Source organism: Podarcis vaucheri (assembly GCF_965113315.1).
Source record: "Podarcis vaucheri genome assembly, chromosome: 1".
NCBI classification, from domain to species: Eukaryota; Metazoa; Chordata; class Lepidosauria; order Squamata; family Lacertidae; genus Podarcis; species Podarcis vaucheri.
In genome coordinates this window covers 17,525,362-17,547,224 of record NC_138759.1, presented here as the reverse complement: position 1 = coordinate 17,547,224, position 21,863 = coordinate 17,525,362, and the positions used below count along the sequence as shown (strand labels likewise).

Here is a 21,863-nt window from a genome sequence, read left to right as displayed (position 1 = left end):
CCTTGCCCAGGAATGGAAGATTTGAGACTGGGCGATAGTTGGCCATCGTGGCCGCATCTAGAGATGGTTTTTTAAGAAGCGGTTTAATAACCGCCTCTTTCAGCGGGTCTGGGAAGGCCCCCTCACGGAGGGAAGCATTCACCACCCCACGAAGCCCATCGCCCAGCCCTTCCCGGCTTGCTTTTATTAGCCAGGATGGGCAAGGATCCAGGAGACAGGTGGTTGGTTTCACTCGTCCAAGCAGCCTGTCCACATCCTCGGAGGCAACAGATTGGAATTGATCCCACTCAACTTGACCAGACAGAACTCTTGCACTCTCCCGCCCCGGCCCTGCTCCCACGGTGGAGTCTACTTCTTCCCGAATCTGAGCGGTTTTATCTGCAAAAAACTTTGCAAAATCATTGCAGGAGAACATGTGGCCCGTACTGGGCCCCGATGTTGCAGGTGGTTCCGCTAAATTGTGAACCACCTGAAAAAGTCTCCTGCTGCTGTTTTCTGCAGATGCAATAGAGGCGGTGAAGAAATTCTTCTTCGCCGTCGCTATCGCCACTTGGTAGGCTCGACGTTGAGCTCTAACCTGTGTCCGGTCAGATTCGGAATGAGTTCTCCGCCACCGGTGCTCTAGCCGTCTCAACGATTGTTTCATTGCCCTCAGATCCGTGGAAAACCACGGGGCTGTCCGGGCTCCATGCAATCGGAGAGGGCGCTTCGGAGCCAAACAGTCAATAGCCCTGGTTAACTCCACATTCCAGCGGGCCACCAGGGAATCAGCTGAAAGGCCATCAACATGGGATAAAGCATCCCCTACCACTCTCTGGAAACCATTTGGATCCATTAAGTGGCGGGGGCGGACCATCCGAATTGGTCCCACCTCCCTGCAGAGGGGATGGGTCGCAGAGAAGTCCAGTTGCACCAGGAAGTGATCTGACCATGGCACTTCTTTCGTTTCGCTTTTACTTAGTGTCAGATCACCAACATCCATAGAGGTAAACACCAGGTCCAAGGCATGTCCACGGCTATGGGTTGGGCCAAACTTATTCAGGGACAGCCCCATGGAGGCCATGCTTTCCACGAAGTCCCGAGCGGCCCCTTGTAAGGTCGTGTCGGCATGGATGTTAAAATCCCCTAGGACGACCAAGCTAGGTGTCTCCAGGAGAACATCCGCCACGACCTGAAGCAGCTCGGGCAGGGAATCCTTGGTGCAGCGGGGAGGTCGGTACACCAAAAGGAATCCTGTACTGCCCCTATTGCCCAACTTCCAGAACATGCACTCAGAAAACTGGGTCTTCCCAATAGGACGCCTGGTGCAAACTAATGACTTCCTAAAAATCACTGCAACCCCCCCTCCCCGCCCACATGACCTGGGTTGCTGTGCGTAAGAGAAACCTGGTGGACAAGCAGCGGCAAGAACAGGCCCATCTGCTTCATCCAACCAAGTCTCTGTTACACATGCCAGGTCAAATCCTCCATCCATGATCAAGTCATGGATGGCAGTGGTCTTCTGAATCATTGACCTGGCATTGCACAGCAGCACCTTCAGGCTATGTGGGTATCCCTTGCTGATTCTAGTATCCGTCCGGACAGGACCAGACCCGGAGGCAGGGATAGTCCTCAGACAACGACTAAACCTGCCTCCTCTGTAATGACATGGTCTGGTCTTAGCGTAACTCCTCCTCCTACCCGTGATCACTGAGATCGGTTGTCCCAGTGCATCCCCCCCTGTGGAACATGCCCCAGCCATTTTGCGGGCTGGGGCCCACTCCCCGGCAGCCCTGACCCCTCCCCCTAAAAACAAAATAACACCTTAAACAAACAAACAAAACCAATACAACAATACAAACAAAAAATATAAAAATTACAAAAACATCAAAATAAAAAAATAATAATTCCCCAAGCCCAACCAAACATCAATCCCACCCCCACCCCCCACATACAAAAAATCCAGAAATTTTTTTTTATAAAACATTATAAACGTCATTAAAAAAAAAATACAAGAAAGCTCAATACACTGTACTTTGTGTCGTTTAGTCGTTTAGTCGTGTCCGACTCTTCGTGACCCCATGGACCAGAGCACGCCAGGCACTCCTGTCTTCAGTTTTCTTGGCAGGGATACTGGAGTGGGATACCGTCAATGGCAAACTCAGGTGCCTGAGTGCCTTTCAGTTTGGGGCCACCCCAAAAAAGAGCAGTGGCCTGGCTTCTGCCTATTTGTGGAACCCTCCAAGTACAAAGAAGTCTTCTGCAAGTTTGTAAATAAATATGAAATGATATGGCCTGGCAAAGGATGCTTCCACCAGATGGGGCTTCAATACAGTGGTACTTCAGGTTAAGAACTTAATTCATTCTGGAGGTCTTTTCTTAATCTGAGGTACCACTTTAGCTAATAGGGCCTCCCGCTGCTGGCACCGCGTGATTTCTGTTCTCATCCTGAAGCAAAGTTCTTAACCCAAGGTACTATTTCTGGGTTAGTGGAGTCTGTAACCTGAAGCGTCTGTAACCTGAGGTACCACTGTACTGTAAATGGGTCATGGAGATATTATAAACAAGCCATTGGCAACTGGATTAAATGAGGAGAGGGGTTATGGGCTGGCATATTGATGTCCATAGTTTAAAAATTTGTGTGACCAATTCCAGAGGGGCCATCCTGTTAAACTGCAATAGATTGTAATGGAACTGTTTTGAAGTCACTTCAGCACCAGATTGGTGTGGGGGTGAGGATCGCCTCCCCTCCCCCAACCGCCCAGCTCTGTCCTGTATCTTGCCACAACAAAGGCAGCAATCCTAGGAGGGATATTAAGTTGAAATAAACAACAATCAAAATGTGGACCCACAAGTAAACTTAAAAAAAGGCACATAGGCTCTGCTGGTCCCCGATAAGTGAACACCGGGCAGGCAGCGCGCCCTCCCCAGGCAGCTCCGACACGCGCTGCCAAAGCGAGCAGATCCGCGATAAGGCTGGAGCAAACTCCCTCTGCCCGCTCTTCGCGGGTGCCAAGGGCTGAAACCTCCCCGGGGTTCGGGCAGTGCGGACAGCCGCAGCCGCTGCAGCGCTTTAGCTTCGCGAAGAGGAAGGTGGGCTTTTCTCGCTAGCGCCACCTCCTGGCCAAGTTAAGCGAGCGCGCCCCTTTCCTGCGCACCCTGCGCGCCTCCAAGAAGCGGAGCTATCTCTACTCCCCGCAAGCTATCCTTTCTGCCCCCAACCCCGGCGATGTGTGTCGATTGGCCAGCTTGGAAGCAACAGGCGGAGAACAAAGCAGAGGGGCGCGTGCACGTGTCGTGCGGAGTCAAATTAGGGGATTCACCCCCCCCCAAAAAAACACCCCACCCTAAACCCATCCCCACCAACCCCCGGCGCCCCGTCCCTAAGTGGCTTGTCTAATTCCACTGCGCCCCCTTCGCCTCGGGGTCCCCCATTTCTCTCCTTTCCTCACGTGCAGGGAATATTGGATTCCCCGCGAGGTGGCGGCGTGCACGTGAGAATGCGCCCATTCCCTCCGCCTCCTTCCCCAGAACGTAAGAGGCTCGCCCAAGCTTGGGCGGGGGTGGGAAGGGTCCCTTCTCCGCAAGAAGAGCCCTCCCCGCTCCTCCTGCTGCGGAAGACGCGCGGGTGGACCTCCCTCCTTTCCCTTCCTGGGAAAAGAAAGAAAGGAGGGAGTCTCTAGCGGGAGACGCTGCGCATCTGTTTGCGGATGGGACAGCTGTCGTGAGCCGAGCCAGCCGAGGCGCGCGTCGCCTTCGTCTCCTCCCCTGCGGCGCGGGGCATGACCCCCTTCCCCAGGCGCGTTTTTGGGAGATGGGGTTCAAGGCTGCCAAATTCATCTGTTACTTCTTGTGGCCGCTTGCTAGCATCCCTCTTGCCCAAGGTAAGGAGATCCCGGTGGGAATGGGATCCTCGGCGTCCGGCGCAAGGCTGTGCATGCTTACTCGCGAGTAAATGAATCCCTCTCGCGTTTGCGTGGCACGCCCAAGGCAGGGCGCATCAAGTGGGGTCCACACTCTGTCCCTCGCGAGTCCTTTGTTTTGTTGTTCTTTGCTCGTGCTGCTGTCTCCCTTGGAGCAGGTCGAGTTTTTGTTCTCTCTTCCGCTCAATTGGGATGCGGAGCGAGAGAGCGAATTGTGCATCCATGCCATTGCTTGTAGATCCAAAAACTGGCCGCCGTGCACCGTACTATCTCTCTCGCACCCATCTCTATTAATAACCCCATTTTCGATATTTAGTAAAACAGTTCTTACAAACTCATTTGAAAATGAACGCCCACTTTTCCATCTGCCGTTTTCTTCCATGTCGGGGGGCGGGCGAGCTAGGTTGCCTCCCCTCTATAGGTAGCAGCTGTAAAGACTGCAAACTTTCTCCCAATCCTCAGTATTATTTTTAAACAAAGCTTTTAATGCCACTGTAAAGCTTTCCTGTTGTAAATATCTTCCAACTATTGGAGGGGGAGAGTGTCCTTTCTGTGTCCTGTCCCGTCTCCCCCAGCCCCTCAGTTTACAGAATCGTAGAAACCCTGCTTAGCTTTGCAAACGTCCTAGCAGTTTTATTACTGCACCACTACTGAAAGTTATTTGCATTCTCCATCTGATGCAATTTGCTCCTGGTTTAAGGTCATTGATGGTTAAGTGTGTTTGAGATTAAGGCTGGGAAAGTGTCAGCTGATAAGATCCAGCTTGTGTAATAACATGTTTCAGTGTGAGCTACGTTGCACAGAAATTTCACACATTGTATTTGTTTGAAGGGCATGATCCGTTCAGAGATAAACTCCAGTTCCATTTATTTAAGCGGAGCAGTTGTAACTGCACGCTTAATTCTGCCGGTGAAACTTAAAAACTGAACTTTCAGTGCTTCTAGGTACTGCAGTGATATAATAGGACTTCTGAGTAGACATGAATAATAATAATAATAATAATAATAAAATAATAAAATAATTAAATAATTAAATAAAAAATTATTTATATCCCACCCTCCCCAGCCAAAGCCGGGCTCGGGATTGTTCTGCCAGTGTTGAGATGTTGGTATGCCTGTTCATTTTTGCAAAAGATGAAAGGGGGGGGGGAGAGATGGGGTTCTATTGCCTAGTTCTATTAAATGTTTCATATATCAGTTAACTTCGGAATTCACTGTGTTTGTGGTCAGCCTATGTGATCATTGTTCTCCTAAGCAGAAGAATGAGTTCAAATATAACTTTGTCCTTAAATGCATCATATATTTTTCAGAAGAAATTTTGGTTCATGGTCCAGATCTATGAATGATTTTACAATTACATTTTTTAAATATATTGCAGTGTCAGGATCTGGTATAGTATTTTCCACTGTCATATAGCTCATGGGATTGAGTTCCACAAGATTTAATGCCAAATAAGTGTGGGTTAAACCACAGAGCCTAGGACTTGCCGATCAGAAGGTCGGCGGTTCAAATCCCCATGATGGGGTGAGCTTCCATTGTTCGGTCCCAGCTCCTGACAAGCTAGCAGTTCGAAAGCATGTCAAAGTGCAATTACCTTCTGGCGGGAAGGTAAACAGCGTTTCCGTGCGCTGCTCTGGTTCGCCAGAAGCGGCTTAGTCATGCTGGCCACATGACCCAGAAGCTGTACGCTGGCTCCCTCGGCCAATAAAGCGAGATGAGTGCCGCAACCCCAGAGTCGGCCACAACTGGACCTAATGGTCAGGGGTCCCTTTACCTTTACCTTTAAGTGTATACAGTGGCGTAGCGTGGGGGGGTGCAGGGGGGGCCGGCCGCACCGGGCGCAGCATCTGGGGGTTAGGGTTAGGGGGCGCAAATCCACGGGTTAGGGGGCGCAAATCCACAGGTTATGGGGTGCAAATTATTTGCCTTGCCCCGGGTGCTGACAACCCATGCTACGCCACTGAGTGTATATAATGTGACTGTGGCCTTTGAGTGCAGTCTAGTGTATATTTACCCAGTTGCAAGCTTCACTGTGTTCAGCGAGCCTTGATCCCAGCAAGTGTGCACAGGATTGCAGATTTTAGTTCTGAGTAAACATGCACAGGTTCTGGCAGCAAAGCCTGATTTTATTTTGTCTTACTTAGGTGATACATTTCACAACACTATTAATGTAATGAGCTTCAATTAACCTTTGCATTTCTTTGCGGTTTAACCAAATTAGTTTTTTCCCAATCAAGCCTCATTGTTGGACAAATTTGGTGTTTATGTTGTGGGATATTTGGATGTCATCTTAGAGCCAGGAGCTGCTTTTGAACGAGTAGCTATTAATTAACATTTGCTCCTAAATGCACTTCTTTAGGAGTAAGCTCCCTTGAAGTCCATGGGACTTCTTTCGAAGCAAAAGTTTCAAGGAGAATAATATATCCAAGGGCATTAATATGAAATGAGAATGGATTAGTAGTCACAGATGGGTTCTTTTATACAACTTGAAACTGGCATCACTTGTGTTGGAAATTCTGCGCTGCTGTTTTTCTTTTTTAAAATATACATCAAATTTTATGCTTTTGCTGTTTTCTTATTTGTCACCCTGGCCTTTTGGGGAAGGAAGCTCAGGATAGAAATTTAATGAACAAAAACATTATTGTATCAGTGGCAATTATAATACTATTTAAAAGTTTGCATTGCGTTTTGTTTTCAGCTCTGAGGCTTGTCACAAGTAGTAGCTGCAACAAAATGTTACAGTATGAAGTACTACTTCTCTGGATTCCAACCACTCAAAATCCCATCTCCAGTTTCCCGCCCCTCCCCTCCTGCCCTACTAAGCATGCTCAGACCTCATTACACTGCTGAGGTCTTTTCCTCCCTGCCCCCCTTCCCTAAAGATGCCTTGTGTTTTTGCAAACCTTGGGGTTTCCCAGGCCTGCTGAGGTCTCCCTCCTGTACATGGATTGGCTATATAAGCATCCACACTCAGGGTCTGAGTCTGATTTAGAAGGAAACAGTTTCAAACTTAGAAAACAGATATAGGTTCTAAAGCTATGCGTATGTTTTCGTCAACTGCTGTGCTGCTAATGAAACATTTGCATGGGTAACATTGTCATTATAAAGTGGGGTCTTAGATCAAAATGAGCAGACAACAGCGAAGGTTGCTAGGTTTATCGAGGGTGCAGTGAGATTAAGGGCCACTATCTGAACGATACTCTAGGCCATTTGACTGCCCTTTTTACCCATTGCTGTCTTTTTTATTTGTATATATTTTATTTGTATATATTTCTTGTTTTATGTTGCTATGGCCGTTGGCTTATGCGAATAAAGTTTATCTTATCTTATCATCAAAGTGGGGTCTTCAACCTAAAACAGAATGAGGAGGAGCTCTTTATAGAAGCACTTCTGCAATATTATGTTGTAAATCTTACTATTTTAGGTGTCGAATGTAAGCCTGGTTGTCATCCTGTAAATGGATATTGTGAAGTTTCAAGTGAATGCAGGTAAATTAAGATTTTTATGCCCAAGCTAGAGAGCGCTTGTTTCAGTTAATCATGCTTTTGAACTCTATTCTGTTTTCAGCTAACAGGAGCATATTTGTGTGCAAAATGTAATTCAGTAACCAATGCTTTAATTAATAACCGTGCAATCATTTTACCCACACCTGATTTAGATTTATTACGGCCTGTGCAACACTTAAAAAGCAGACCAATGTAAATTATGAGGTACAAAGTTACCCAGCACAACGAAACAACAGTAATTGTTTAATTAGCTAATTTATTATCTTTGCATAACACTTCACACATCCATAGGCACCCCAAAGTGTTTTGCAATTATGCAATGCAAAATGTGAAATGCATTAGGAAAAAATAAATTAAACAATCCAGATACGAAGCACTAAAAGTGTTTGTCCCCGGGAAAAAAGTTCTCTAAAGCATCACAGGATATCCTGAAGAACTCTGCTGGATCTGCATCCACTTCTCACATTGATCAACAGATGCCACAGTGGAAAGCCCACAAACAGAAGCCGAGAGCAGCCTAGGATTTGCAGCAACTGTTGTTCGGAGGCATATTGCCTCCATAAAGGATGAACGCCAATAGCCATTGATAGTAACAGTCCTAAAAAAAACCCCTTTATTTGCAGAGAAAAGAAAAAGCATGTTATTTTAAATTGGGTTTCTATGTGTGATGCTCAGATGCGAGACACAAATGATTTTGAAATCCTATTATCTCCAGGCATATGTGTTTCGAAACTTGTCCCCTCTTGTAATAACAACAACAACAACAACAACAATTTTATTTATACCCTGCCATTCCTGGTTCAGAAAGCTGGGCTCAGGGCGGCTAACAACAAATTTAAAACACTAAAATTCTTTCTTTTTTCTTTTTCCTTTCTCCTCCTGTGATGAGGCTGCATTTTAATATTTTAATGTTTCAGTATTTTAATTGTTGTGTTTTAATCTTGTTTCTAAGTTGTATTCATTCAACTTGTTTTTATTATTGCTTGTTAGTTGCCCTGAGCCTGGACTTGGCTGAGGAGGGTGGGGTATAAATAAAAATTATTATTATTATTAATTGATGCAACAAAAAACAGCATAAAATACAGTATAAAATGTGAATAACAATAAATTCAGAATTCAAAAATCAATTTAGGGGGGAAATCCATCCAATAAACATTAGACGATCACAAGGGATAGCTGGCTAAATTAGTCCTATTTGGGCCAGCGAGGAGACCAGGGGAGAATTAGCTGTGGGATCCCAGAGCGGGTAATCTTCATGAAAAGGGGAGGGGGAGGGAAGGAAGGGGAATAAAAGATCAGGCTTGAACGCCAGGTGGAATAGGTCTGTCTTACAGGCCCTGCGGAAGTAAGTTAAATCCTGCAGGGCTCTGGTCTCATGGGACAGAGCATTCCACCAGGTGGGAGCCATCACTGAGAAAGCCCTGGCCCTGGTGGAGGATAATCTGACTTCCTTAGGGCCCGGGACCTCTAAACTATGATTATTCGTGGACCTTAAGGTCCTCTGCGGGGCATACCAGGAGAGGAGGTCCCGTAAATACATGTAGGTGTGTATGTAGCTGCACTATGTGTATAGGATTCCATTAGAGGAATACGCTATATCTTTATCGTCACTGTCCCATGCAGGACAATGAAATTGAAAAAAACTACATAAAAACTGCATAAAACTACCACAAAACTACATAAAAACTACATAAAACTACATAAAAACTACATAAAACATTCTAAAACCCCTAAAAACTCTAAAACCCCATTTTAAAATACACTATACTATAGAAACCCCTTATGCTGCGTTTAGAACCAGAATAGTCCATGATTGGTCAAATCAAGACATCTTATTTTTGTAAGCTCATCTGTTGCACTTTCCAAACTCTTAACTGTATTTGCAAAGGTGGGCTTATCCCGGCTTGATATCTTAGAATCATAGAATTATAGAGTTAGAAGAGACCACGAGGATCATCAAGTCCAGGCATAGGCAAACTCGGCCCTCCAGATGTTTTGGGACCACAGCTCCCATCATCCCTGACCACTGGTCCTGTTAGCTAGGGATGATGGGAGTTGTAGTCCCAAAACATCTGGAGGGCCGAGTTTGCCTATGCCTGATCAAGTCCAACCCCTTGCAATGCAGGAATATGCAGTTGTCCCTTATGAAGATCAAACCTGCAACCTTGGGCGTTATCAGCACCATGCTCTAGCCAGCTGAGCTATCCGGGCTTGTTTGACTGTCTTTTCTTTAGGTGTCAGCCTGGTTGGCAGGGCCCTCTCTGTGACCAGTGCATCCCTTTCCCTGGCTGCCTGCACGGGACCTGTGCCAAGCCGTGGCAATGCATGTGCGAAGAAGGATGGATCGGCAGCCTCTGTGACACAGGTTTGCAAACCTCTTTTGCTTCCTCTGCCCAAGATCCAGATGGATCAATCCATATGGTTACAGCACCACCTGGTGTTGCAGATAGACAGTTACTCTAATAGCATTCTCTCTCCCTCCTTTTTGCAATGAAGGCACCTTGGAGTTGCAGCTGTTCAGATGAGCAGATCCTTAGGGTTGCCTTGTGTCCTCTTTGTCCAGGACACGTCCTCTTTTTCAGGGGTAAAATTTGTGTCCGGGTGGATTTTTTTCAATTTGCCAAAATGTCTCTGGCCATAATTTCTGGAGGAGACATAGAAATAACTGGCGGCTGAAGATTTGCTTTCCTATTCTCTTCTCCTCCCCTCAGCAATATATTGCAGCTCCTATATCCTACATATAGCAGGGGTATTTAAAACGAAAGTCGTCATAGCATCCTCTTTTTTGCTCTTCAGAATATGGCAACCCTCAAAGTTCTACTTAAGGCCAAACTATATGTCAAATGGGAAAACTGGTATATAGTTTTAATCTTAGAAGTACCAATGTCCTCCTGACACTGGGAGGGAACCAAAGCAGGAGATTTGAGGTTATATAAATTTCTCATTGCTTCTCAAAAAGCTGAAAATCCCACAGTGTGTCCATTTCAAAACAGATGCAAACAGATGTAAGTGGTCTCAGTAATGGGGGTGTATCCACATCTGCCCACTGACTTCGTCACGTCTTTCATCATTCACCTGACACATGTGCCTGTGAATAACATAATTAAGTTGGAAATAACATAATTAAGGGGAAGGTTTTCACATGTATCTTGAGTGACCACACCCGCTCTGTTGGATGGCAAGATCCAGAATGAATTGAGTTTGAAAATGGCATGTTGAGGATGAGCATAAAGAATTCCAGATTGAGGGGAAATTGCTTGTTTTCTGCTACAAACGGATTTGTGTGCATGCACCCCAAGATTCATATGTTCATAAACATACAGTGCAATTCTATACCTGTCTGCTTGGGTATAAGTGGGACTGAGTGGGATTCACTCCCAGGTAAATGGGCATAGGATTGCAGTAATCATACAAAAATAACGCTGATTTTTTATTTTTTATTATTAATATAGATGTTCATCCCTGCTCTTCAAAACCTTGTACAAATAACTCAACCACTTGTATTGAAACTGGCGATGGAGGATACATTTGTTTGTGTGCTCAAGGATATATCGGGGAAAACTGCCACGTGAAAAAGGGCCCTTGTATAGTGAACGGGTAAATATGGATAAAAACTTGTGAATGTCTTACTGCTGTCTTTTATTAGGCTGACACCTACATGCATTTGTGCACGGGCAATGTCGGATTTACGTATATGCTAAACAAGCTATAGCTTAGGACCCACTCTCTTGGGGCCCCCCAAAAAAATTTAAAGAAAAAACCCCCTGGATGTACATTTCCAAAATATAAGATAAAAAACAAATAAAATAAAACCTACATACAGCAACAGTGTTTTGTGTTGTGTAGGCTCCTATGATGTAAGTAAAGGGCCTCGCCTGCTAGCCTGCTCCCTAAAATATCACTGCTTTGCTCATTTCTATATACTGTATAGGGTGCCTACATTCTGCATGTGCAAATGGCTTTAGACACCTATTAGGTCCATAAATTACCATTTGTTGTTGACAAAGGACAGCTGGACATATAAAGGGCCCCATTACCTTCAGTAGCTTAGGGCCTCATCAAACCTAAATCCAGCCCTGCATACAGGGGAGGAGTCCCCAACCTTTCAGGGCACACTTGGAAACTGTCATGGGCACCACAAAGTGCCCATTTCTCAGAAGAGAAACTGGCAATGCCCAGACCACCACCTTGCAAGCAGGCAAACACACCACAAAACAAGCAGAGCAGACCACAACAACCGTCTCCATCAAAAGAAAAAAGTGTCAAAATGCTCTCAGATAAAGAAGGATTAGGAGTGTGTGTTGTTGCTCATATGCACCCATGTTGAGGAGTCCAAGCATAGGGCATCATGGTGTCAGCCCGGTTTGTTTGTTCACATGCCTCTACCATTCACCCATCAAGCAGGTAGCATCTAATTCCTGCAACAAGAGGAGCATGTGAGTGAAGGAGGGCAAAGCTACCTTCCCTCCCCACTTTCCGTGTCTCTTAGCACATGTCTCCCCAACTCAGCTCGTTCCTGGCTTTGGATATATAATAATAATAATGATTTCTTATACCCTGCCCATCTGACTGGGTTGCCCCTGCCACTCTGGGTGGCTTCCAACAAAAATACAGGAAACAACATCATCAAACATTAAAAGCTTCCCTTTACAGGGTTGCATTCAGATGCCTTCTAAAAGTCAAGTAGTTGTTTATTTCCTTGACATCTGATGGGATGGTGTTCCACAGGGCGGGTGCCACTACCAAGAAGGCCCTCTGCCTGGTTTCCTGTAATTTCACTCCTTGTAATCAGGGAACTTCCAGAAGGCCCTCAGAGCTGGACCTCAGTGTCCAGGCTGAACGATGGGGGTGGAGACGCTCCTTCAGGTAACAGGTATACATATGGGGGTGGAGCTATTTCATTCTACAGGAGGGGAAATACCATTTCTGTTTTTTTCATGGACTTCCCCTTCTGCCTTTGTTGTTTTGAACTCCAGTTCTCCCTGCCAGAATGGAGGGACCTGTGTGGACAACAACGGATTTGCTCCTCACGCCTCCTGCCTGTGCCTTCCTGGCTTCACTGGAATCTTTTGCGAAATAGATACGGACGACTGCGAGTCGAACCCTTGTGAAAATGGAGGGACGTGCACCGATATTGGGAGGGGCTTCCGCTGCATCTGCCCCTCTGGTTACGGAGGTGTGTTGTGTAGCAGTCCCATCACAATCTGCACAAGCGGCCCGTGCAAAAATGGTGGGACGTGTCGCCAACGCCCTGGCGGGAGCTTTGAATGCATTTGCAAACCACCCTTTGCCGGGGTCACCTGTGCTTCTTCCAGCAGAAACACAAGCGTCGGTGCAGAGGCTAAACACAGGCCGAATCACCACCCGCACCCGAAAGCTCACCACAAACCTGTTCATCCCCAAGAGCCAGACGTCTTGACCATAAAAGAGACGATCGAAAACAGGCAGCAGCTTCTCAGTAGGAGTCAGGTGATCTGCTTCCTGGCCCTCGGCCTGCTGACGTGTCTCGTTGTGCTGGGTACAACCGGGATTATCTTCTTTTCCAGATTTGAAATGTGGCTAGCAAATGCCAGGTACAGTCACCTGGTACGCAAGGAGAGGGATTGCTTCCTCAAGGCCAACGAAGGCGAGAACCTTTCGGTGAATATCATCTTCCCAGAGAAGATCAAACTGACTAATGAATAAGGACGAAAGATACTGTCGTCTGGGCTGTGCCCAAAGCCTTATATTTCGCAACATGTGCTCTTGACGTTTCAAGTGGTTGGCTTTACTTTTTCTTTCCTTTTTTCCTGGCTTTGGGACCAGTTGACAGACAAGAAATTGACTGTGTTTTTCTCACCTAAAGAAATTTCCCATTCCCATTGTAGTATGATTTCCCACCTACATACGCACTCAGAATCATATGTGGTGAACCCATGAATCTTTATTTCCTTTAAAAATAAACAAAAGGCAGGTGATACTTTGTGGAAAATAAGAGAACTGATGTTATTGTACTGTGTATAGCATGTCTGGCCACCGTGCTACTTCTGAGTCATTTTCCAGTGCTTATTTTCTAATAAAGGATATTTAAGGGCTATATTGATTTATCTGTTTTCAAGGGTCTTTGCTGTGCTTCATTGACACTGATGCAGGCTTTTAACTTTGACTTGGTTCAGGCTGGTGCTCTCTTTCAGGAGCAGAGAATTTCAGAAGCTGGGGCCTAACAAGACCCCCAGGCCTCTCTTATGTGGCCTTTGGGGCTCTTCCAGGCCATATCTCAGGGACCCTGAGCATCATCTAGTCCAACCCCCTGCAATGCAGGAATATTCAGCAGTCCCATATGGGAACTGAACCTGCAACTTTGGCATTAATAGCACCACACTCTAACCAACAGAGCTTGGAATTGTAGTCCCAACAACAACTGGAAGGTGCCACGGCTATGCCTAGTCCAGGCACATGAAAGAGAAATACCACTTTGAGTTGGCACGAAGGCACGCAAAAACCCACCTGCCATTTTTAAGTTGTTTTATTTGGAAGAATGTTTCAGCAGACAGGAAGGGGAAAGGTCCACAAAAGAACATCACGCTTCATGTCTATCCTGTTGCAGTCACTTACTTAACAGGTTTCTTCATGCATAATGTAGCAGCACTGATGGCCTGACGGATGTCAGGGAACAAGGGCTGTTGGTTGGCAGCCATCCATCTTTTAAGGGCTCTTGGCACACACGTGGGCTCTGACTGACAGGAAGCTCTTACACAGCCACGTCAGTCCAGGAAGGGAGTGTAACACATTTTTGAAGTGAGGAAATGGGCCGTTGCAGTTAGCTACTCCTGCGGAAGGTCTTCCCCTGCTTCCCAAATAGGTGGAACCCCTTAATCTGTTTGTGTATTGAAAGGGGGACATGACCTCCCTGCCTGGACAGGATGGAGGACCAAAAGAGAAAGGTTGCGGGGCTGCATTACAAGTTTGTTGCTTTGTCATTTGGAGAAAAGGTGAATGAGAGGAGGGCAGATTAAAGGTATAGGTAAAGGTACCCATGACCATGAGGTCCAGTCGCGGATGACTCTGGGGTTGCAGAGCTCATCTCGCTCTTATAGGCCGAGGGAGCCGACGTACGTCTGGGTCATGTGGCCAGCATGAACAAGCCACTTCTGGCGAACCAGAGCAGCACACGGAAATGCCGTTCACCTTCCTACAGGAGCAGTACCTATTTATCTACTTGCACTTTGACGTTCTTTCTAACTGCTAGGTGGGCAGGAGCTGGGACTGAGCAACGGGAGCTCACTCCATCGTGGGGATTTGAACCGCCGACCTTTTGATCGGCAAGCCCTAGGCTCTGTGGTTTAGACCACAGCATCACCCGCATCCCTGAGGGCAGATTAGATGTGTATAAAATCATTCATGGTGCAGAGACTGCCGGTCATGGGGGACTTGGCAGGAAATTAAAATTTTAACATGCCAGCCCTGGCAAACCTGGAAGGCAAAGCTGGTGAGAAGACCTGGGGAAGATTGGCTTCACTCAGGTGTGCTGACAATCCATTCATGCTGACTACACTCAGAAGCAGCAGCACAGTTTGCCATCAGACATCTCACCTGCCCTCTTCATGTCTTGGCACTACCTGAAGTTAAGTGGGCAGTGCCTGTGCATGAAACTAATCAATAGCTGTATTTGGGGCCCGGGCGCAATTTGCCCACAGACCAATTGGGCTGGGCAGGTGGTTGTCCTGATCCACCAGCCCAAAGGTTGGCTCATGGGAGTGGTTTGGTGCAGGTATACCAAAGAAGGAAGTTTAAAAATACCAGAGTGATCAGTCCTAGTGTTTTACTATAAGAAAGCGTAAGCTTACAGTAAACGAGCCTGCTGGGCCTCGCTGCCATTGCAGGCACAGGACAAACACTGCAACAATAAGAGGTCACCATGGCTTGTCCGCCCCCAAGCAAATGTTGATATAGCCATCATGCACAAAGCAGAATATGTCAGTTTGCCCAGAACCTCACCTGGCCAGTGAGGTCATAGGTGGCAGCCATCCAAAGCCTAAAGCCCAGCATCCCAAGTTCCACAGATAAGTGCAGCATCAAAGCAATCCAATTAGCACATATCAAAGCAAGGAAACATGTATGTGTTCATCCTTGCAACAACGGCCAATTATTTGGGGCGTTATCTTGACTACAAAGATGGTGCTTGCAGGTCTTCCAGAACATTTCAATTGGGTTCAACAAAAGGGCATTTTACCTACCTCATAGCAACTGTCACACCTTGCTGGAGGAAAAAGGCTCTGGTTTGGATTCTTAGTCTAAACTAGGGTGGTGGGAGCAAGTCCTACCCTCCCTTTCAGGATTAAGTATTGTGGTACTCCTGGAAAGGGGTCCAGGGGAAGGCTTCTCTCTGAATACCCAGATAGGGGCTAACAGGTCACAGAACTCCCCAAACGGCATCCTGGAGGGATCGCTCCATTTGATGTGCATCTGAGATTGACCTTGATGTAGTACTCAGCCAGCAAACAGGCTGGTTGATTCAGGATGCATACCCAGTGCCTAAGCCAAAACCTACTTACATCTGTAATCAATAAAGTTGTGGCCATTTTGATACCAAGATGTTGTCATGTCATTTTTCTGCTTCCTGAGCCCCGAGCCCTCATCAGAAAATCTGGAGATAGAACAGTTCAAAAAGTGTTTTTAGAGGCAGAGAAAATTTCTCTTAGGATTCTCTAAGTACCATGTATCTCTGGATTTAACCTTCCCCCTCCCCCAAAAAAAGTGTGGGACAGCAGATGTATCTGATGAAGGATGTATGGACAAGCGGGAGCTAATAGGCACACAAGGGGTAGACATTTGATCAAAGTATGGACAAACCCCTAGATACATTCATGAAGGATACAGCTATTAACACCTTCTAGCTATAATGTCTCTGAATGCCAGTTGCTGAGAATTACACATGGGGAAAATGGTGTTTCACTGAAGTCCTGTGTCTAGACTCCTGGGAGAACAGGATAAGATGGGCCGTTGAAGAAGAAGAAGAAGAAGAAGAGGAGGAGGAGGAGGAGTTTGGATTTGATATCCCACTTTATCACTACCCTAAGAAGTCTCCAAGCGGCTAACATTCTCTTTTCGCTTCCTCCCCCAGAACAAACACTCTGTGAGGTGAGTGGGGCTGAGAGACTTCAGAGAAGTGTGACTAGCCCAAGGTCAACCAGCAGCCGCATGTGGAGGAGCAGGGAAGCGAACCCAGTTCACCAGATTACAAGACTACCACTCTTAACCACTACACCACACTGGCTCTCGACACATTGGCCTGATCTAGCATGCTTTTCTTATGCTTTCACATGCTTAAAGGGCTTTTTGTGCATTTAGTAGTTGTAATACATGCAAAAACCCTGTGAAATGTCAGAATTATGATTCCCCCATATTGCAGATGGGGTGGTGGGGAGAGAGAAGACTGAAGCTGAGAGGCAGTGACTCGTCTAAGAGTACCTAGTGAGTTTTATAGCTGAAGTGAGATGATTGAACTGGGGATCGTCATGACTCATAGCCTACTCCCTTGGCTGCACCAGCCTTCAACCTTCAGGAAATGAGACAACAGTTGTTGTGCACATGGACAGTACCTTCATAAGCATCTATTAAAAGGCTTCTTCTTCCATGAAAATGTCTAATCTGTGCATCACGCAGGATGCAACACAGGCACTCAACAAGCCAGTGTGCTCAAGAGCCTATTTCGGCTGATTCTTCTGGAAACAAACTGATTCTTCTGGAAACAATTCTTCTGGAAGATCACAGGAATCAGGTTTCTGTTCGTACAGGCCACTGCTGTGTTGAGTGCCTGTGTTGTATTTGGGGTAGGACAACGCAGGTGGTGCTGTGGTCTAAACCACTGGGCCTCTTGGGCTTGCTGATCAGAAGGTCGGCGGTTTGAATCCACACGATGGAGTGAGCTCCTGTTGCTCTGTTCCAGCTCCTGCCAACTTAGCAGTTTGAAAGCACGGCAGTGCAAGTAGATGAGTAGGTACCGGTGCGATGGGAAGGTAAATTGTGTTTCCACACGCTCTGGCATGCATCACAGTGTTCTGTTGCACCAGAAGTGGTTTAGTCTGCTGACCACACGACCCGGGAAGCTGTCTGTGGACAAACGCCGGCTCCCTTGGCCTGAAGCGAGATGAGCGCTGCACCCCATAGTTGCCTTTCACTGGACTTAACTGTCCAGGGGTCCTTTACCTTTTGCCTACACCAGTGTGGTGTAGTGGTTAAGAGTGGTAGTCTCGTAATCTGGGGAACCGGGTTCGCATCCCCGCTCCTCCACATGCAGCTGCTGGGTGACCTTGGGCCAGTCACACTTCTCTGAAGTCTCTCAGCCCCACTCACCTCACAGAGTGTTTGTTGTGGGGGAGGAAGGGAAAGGAGAATGTTAGCCGCTTTGAGACTCCTGAAGGGGAGTGAAAGGCGGGATATCAAATCCAAACTCCTCTTTTCTTCTTCTTCTTCTTCTTCTTCTTCTTCTTCTTCTTCTTCTTCTTCTACCTTGACCTTATATTGGAGCATTGGCCTGTTAAGACATAAGAGGAACGTAAGAAGAGCCTTCTGGCTTGGGCCAATGACCTATCTCATCCAGAATCCTGTTCTCACAGTGGCCACGTAGAATAAGGTTACCAGATTTTTTTCAGCCAGTGTGGTGTAGTGGTTAAGAGTGGTAGACTCCTAATCTGGTGAACCGGGTTTGCCTCTCCGCTCCTCCACATGCAGCTGCCGGGTGACCTTGAGCTAGTCACACTTCTCTGAAGTCTCTCAGCCTCACTCACCTCACAGAGTGTTTGTTGTGGGGGAGGAAGGGAAAGAAGAATGTTAGCCGCTTTGAGACTCCTTCGGGTAGTGATAAAGCGGGATATCAAATCCAAACTCTTCTTCTTCTTCTTCTTCTTCTTCTTCTTCTTCTTCTTCTTCTTCTTCTTCTTCAATGAATGTGGGGACACTTTTCAGCTTTCTACTAAACAGATGGATTTTGTCAGGGGACTGATTTGTAAATCCGGAGACTGTCCCCGGGAAACAGGGATATCTGGTAACCTTAACCTAGAAACCTGTGGGAAATCGCCAAGCAGGATCTGAATGCAAAAGGAGCTCTCCTGAGGTGTCTGGCAACTGGTATTAAGAAACCTCCAACCATGAAGGCAGAGTATAGCCTTCACAGCTAGCAACAGAGCCATGAACAACTGAACTCCAAGGACCAGAATAGATCCAGTTTGCTGCTTAGTGAGATTTGAATATGGAGTGCCAAGTTTGATGGAAAGATTGCACAGCAGGGTTGGCCAACATGGTGAACCTCCAGGTTCCAATCTTCTGCTACTATTGCCCCAATATCAGGAGGACACCACATGGGCAAACCCTGTTCTTTTACACCTCATGCCGTTCCAGTTGCCTGAGTGCGAGAGAAGGGCTGCGATCTCAGATCTGGCCTCTGTTGCTGCATCCTCTGCTGGCCCAGCAAGCCTTCCATCCATGCATTATGAGGGAAAGCCCTCAGAGAACTACAGTTCCCAGACTTCCCTGGGGTTTTTGATGGTTAAACCACTCTGTGAATTGTAGTTCTGTGAGGGGATCAAGGGTTTCCTAACATGTCTCAGCATCCTCACCAAACTGCAGCCCCCAGGATTCTATGGGGGAAGCCATGACTGCCTAAAGTGATCTGAAGCAGCTTTCAAGGTATAGTGCAGATGGGGCCTTGCGATGGGATGGTAGAGATGACTTGCCCAGCAAGTTCTTCCAGGTGCTACGAATGGGATGAATCATGGGGAAATTTAACAGGTGCTTTCAGTTAAGAGTGGAACAAGCAGTTAAGTTGCCAGTCCATCCTGCAACAAGCACACCTATTATATTAGAAATGCCATTCCGCTCCTGACGCTTCAGCTTTGTGTTCACTTCTGTGAAAAGAAGTCCATTGGTTAACATTCAACCTTTAGAGAATTGCCTTTTCATGCAAACTCTTAACCACTAATGCCCACTGGATGGCAGCATCTGAACATGTAATTTATGAGTAGCCTCTCAAAGCATCTCGCAGCTAAAACCAACTCCATCATTTCTGCCATATTAATAAAGAAACACAGAGCCTTTCCATATTTTGATAAGTTTAGTATAGTTTAGTTTAGTTGTTTAGTTTAGTTTTTGAAGTGGAGATATGGCATTTTCAACACTACAAATACTAAATTATATTGCATTTCCCCTCAGGACTCAAAATGGCAGTATTTTGTTCCTGAGAAAATTGATTCTTCCCTTTGATAATATCAGTTCTCAAAGTGAAAATGCTTATATGGAATTTGATTCTGCTTATTTGCTGGAGTCTATGGGAAAAAAAAAGAGTCCTTTGTTCAGTCACAGTGGCAGAACACTTGCTTTGCATGCAGAAGGTCCCAGGGTTTTTTGGGGGGAGGGGGCTAGATGTCAATGGACTTGCTTCACTTACTTCAAACTGAGGTAAGTCAGTCTGCAATGATGGTGGCTTTCAGGTAGGGGTCTCTTCAAGTCCTAATGGGAAACTCTGGAGATGGAAGCTGGAACCTTCTGCATGCCAAACAGATGTTCTGCCTACTTTTTTAAAAGAGAAGCTTTGGGATGGGGACAGACCTGAAAAAGTAGCAAACCGCAGCAAAACTACCTTGCATCCCCAGCAAAGTCTCGCTTTCATCATTTGAAGCCATTGTTTCGGGTCCTACCCTCCAGAGCAGCAAAAAACAAGCTTGCTCCATCTTCCATGCGACAGCCCTTAAGATATTTGAAGATGGCTATTATATTAGCTCTCAGTCTTCTGTGCTCCTTGAAGACAGTGCAAAGCCAGACATTTGCAAAGGGTATAGCCTTGGGAGAAAGCTAAGAGGATTGTTCTGTCTCGGCAACCATTTTCTCTTGCCGGACAAAATGACGCCCCCTTCCTATCCCTGCCTGCTGTCCCAGGGATTCTCCCAAATTCCTCCAAGCCGATTTTTGAGGAGTGGTCAAAGAGAAGGGGAGAAGGGGAGAAAATCCTGTTGCACAAGTGGAAATCCTTGCACACGGCTTCCACTGACAGGACATATAAGTTGAACCCCTTTGTTAATTTAATTTGAATAAAAGTTTCTGGCTGCTTCAGCTCTTGGTCAAATAAATACTGTATTTTTCGCTCTATAGAACGCACCGGACCATAGGACGCGCCTTGTTTTAGATGGGGAGAACAAGGGGCGAAATTCTCCCCCTCTCTGCTCAGCACCCCTTCAGCGAAGTGGCAGGAGAAACGGGGCCCCTTCCATTTCTCCCGCTTGGCTGAAGGGGCGCTGCGCAGCTCTCCCTCTCGGCTGAAGCCAGGAGAGTCTTGCTCTCCTGGCTTCAGCGAAAGGAACCTGAAGCCTGCGGAGCACAGTGGGAACTCATGCTGCGCTCCACAGGCTTCAGGCGGCTATCCCTGAAGCCTGGAGAGCGAGAGGGGTCAGTGCGCACCGACCCCTCTCGCTCTCCTGGCTTCAGCGAGAGCAACGCGAAGCTACCGGAGTGCGGCGGCAGCGCTCCCTCTGCACTTTGGAGGCTTCACATTGCTATTGCTGAAGCCAAGGAGCCTGCATTCGCTCCATAGGATGCACACACATTTCCCCTTAATTTTTGGAGGGGGGAAAATGCGTCCTATAGAGCGAAAAATACGTTACATGATTGAGATGGGGCTGTTCATGCAAACCTGCCTCGTGCATTTGACTTTTCCAGCCTCCAGAAGTGCAAGGCCAGCACCCCCTTTGCACCCTCATTTCCCCTGCTGAGTTGGGAGCTTGCAGCCACCATAGCAACAACCTATCTCAGCAGCAAGATTTCCAAACAAAACTCATCTGAACTTTCTCCTGTTTCATTTAGCATAAAATTGCATTGGAATTGGCTGCCCTCCAGCAGAGTGAGTTCTCTCATTTTCTAATGAAACAAAACAGTGCCTTGGCACTCTCTCCCTCTCTCTCCCTCTCTCTCTCTTTCTGGATAAGCCATCCTTCCTATTGTGGATGAAGTTAAGTGTGTTCAACAGGAAAGGGACTGCAATAAAAATGATGTATGTTCACAATGACTTGAATATTGCAGAGCAAGAACCTTTTAAAAAGTCTGTATGTTATTTTTGTTTTTAAAACCATGGTAACCTGCTTTCCCTGCAGCACCTCTGTTAGAAACAAGTAAGACCCACGAGCTAACAGATCCACACTGGTTTTACTCATGGCTTTAAAAACAGCCTGGGCTATAGATGTTTTTGGTTGACCTCTGCACACTCTTGCCAATCCAGTACATGTAGTAGACTCTGGGGTTGAGTTCATTTCGATGCTAAGTAACTGTATTACTGTATTGCTTGGGTGCACACAGTATCTTTGTAAAGGAGGAGGACTAGGGTGGGGCAAACAGGAATAAACTGATCGTGTCCCTGGGCCCCTCCTCCAGTGACTGCCTTGGCTACCCAACAGATCCAGTGGCTATGAGCCCCCAATGTTCTGGTGGCG

The 21,863-nt window shown here is 46.7% G+C and overlaps 1 protein-coding gene across 1 annotated transcript; it reads left to right on the top strand.

The window, feature by feature from the left end:
- The first annotated feature begins 3,524 nt into the window (after nucleotides 1-3,524).
- On the top strand, nucleotides 3,525-13,489 carry DLK1 (delta like non-canonical Notch ligand 1). Its single transcript, XM_082219120.1, has 5 exons — nucleotides 3,525-3,863; nucleotides 7,326-7,389; nucleotides 9,642-9,772; nucleotides 10,860-11,004; nucleotides 12,384-13,489. The coding sequence occupies exons 1-5, from the start codon at nucleotides 3,794-3,796 to the stop codon at nucleotides 13,090-13,092; spliced, it is 1,119 nt and encodes a 372-aa protein (XP_082075246.1). The 5' UTR covers nucleotides 3,525-3,793; the 3' UTR covers nucleotides 13,093-13,489.
- Nucleotides 13,490-21,863: the final 8,374 nt, after the last annotated feature.

What these genes read in the sequence shown, in the direction of transcription:
- DLK1 (XM_082219120.1), top strand. Translation starts at nt 3,794, where the DNA reads ATGGGGTTCAAGGCTGCCAAATTCATCTGTTACTTCTTGTGGCCGCTT. An exon ending in CGGCAGCCTCTGTGACACAG is followed by an intron (nt 9,773 to 10,859) that starts GTTTGCAAACCT and finishes TTATTAATATAG; the next exon opens with ATGTTCATCCCTGCTCTTCA. An exon ending in GGCCCTTGTATAGTGAACGG is followed by an intron (nt 11,005 to 12,383) that starts GTAAATATGGAT and finishes TTTGAACTCCAG; the next exon opens with TTCTCCCTGCCAGAATGGAG.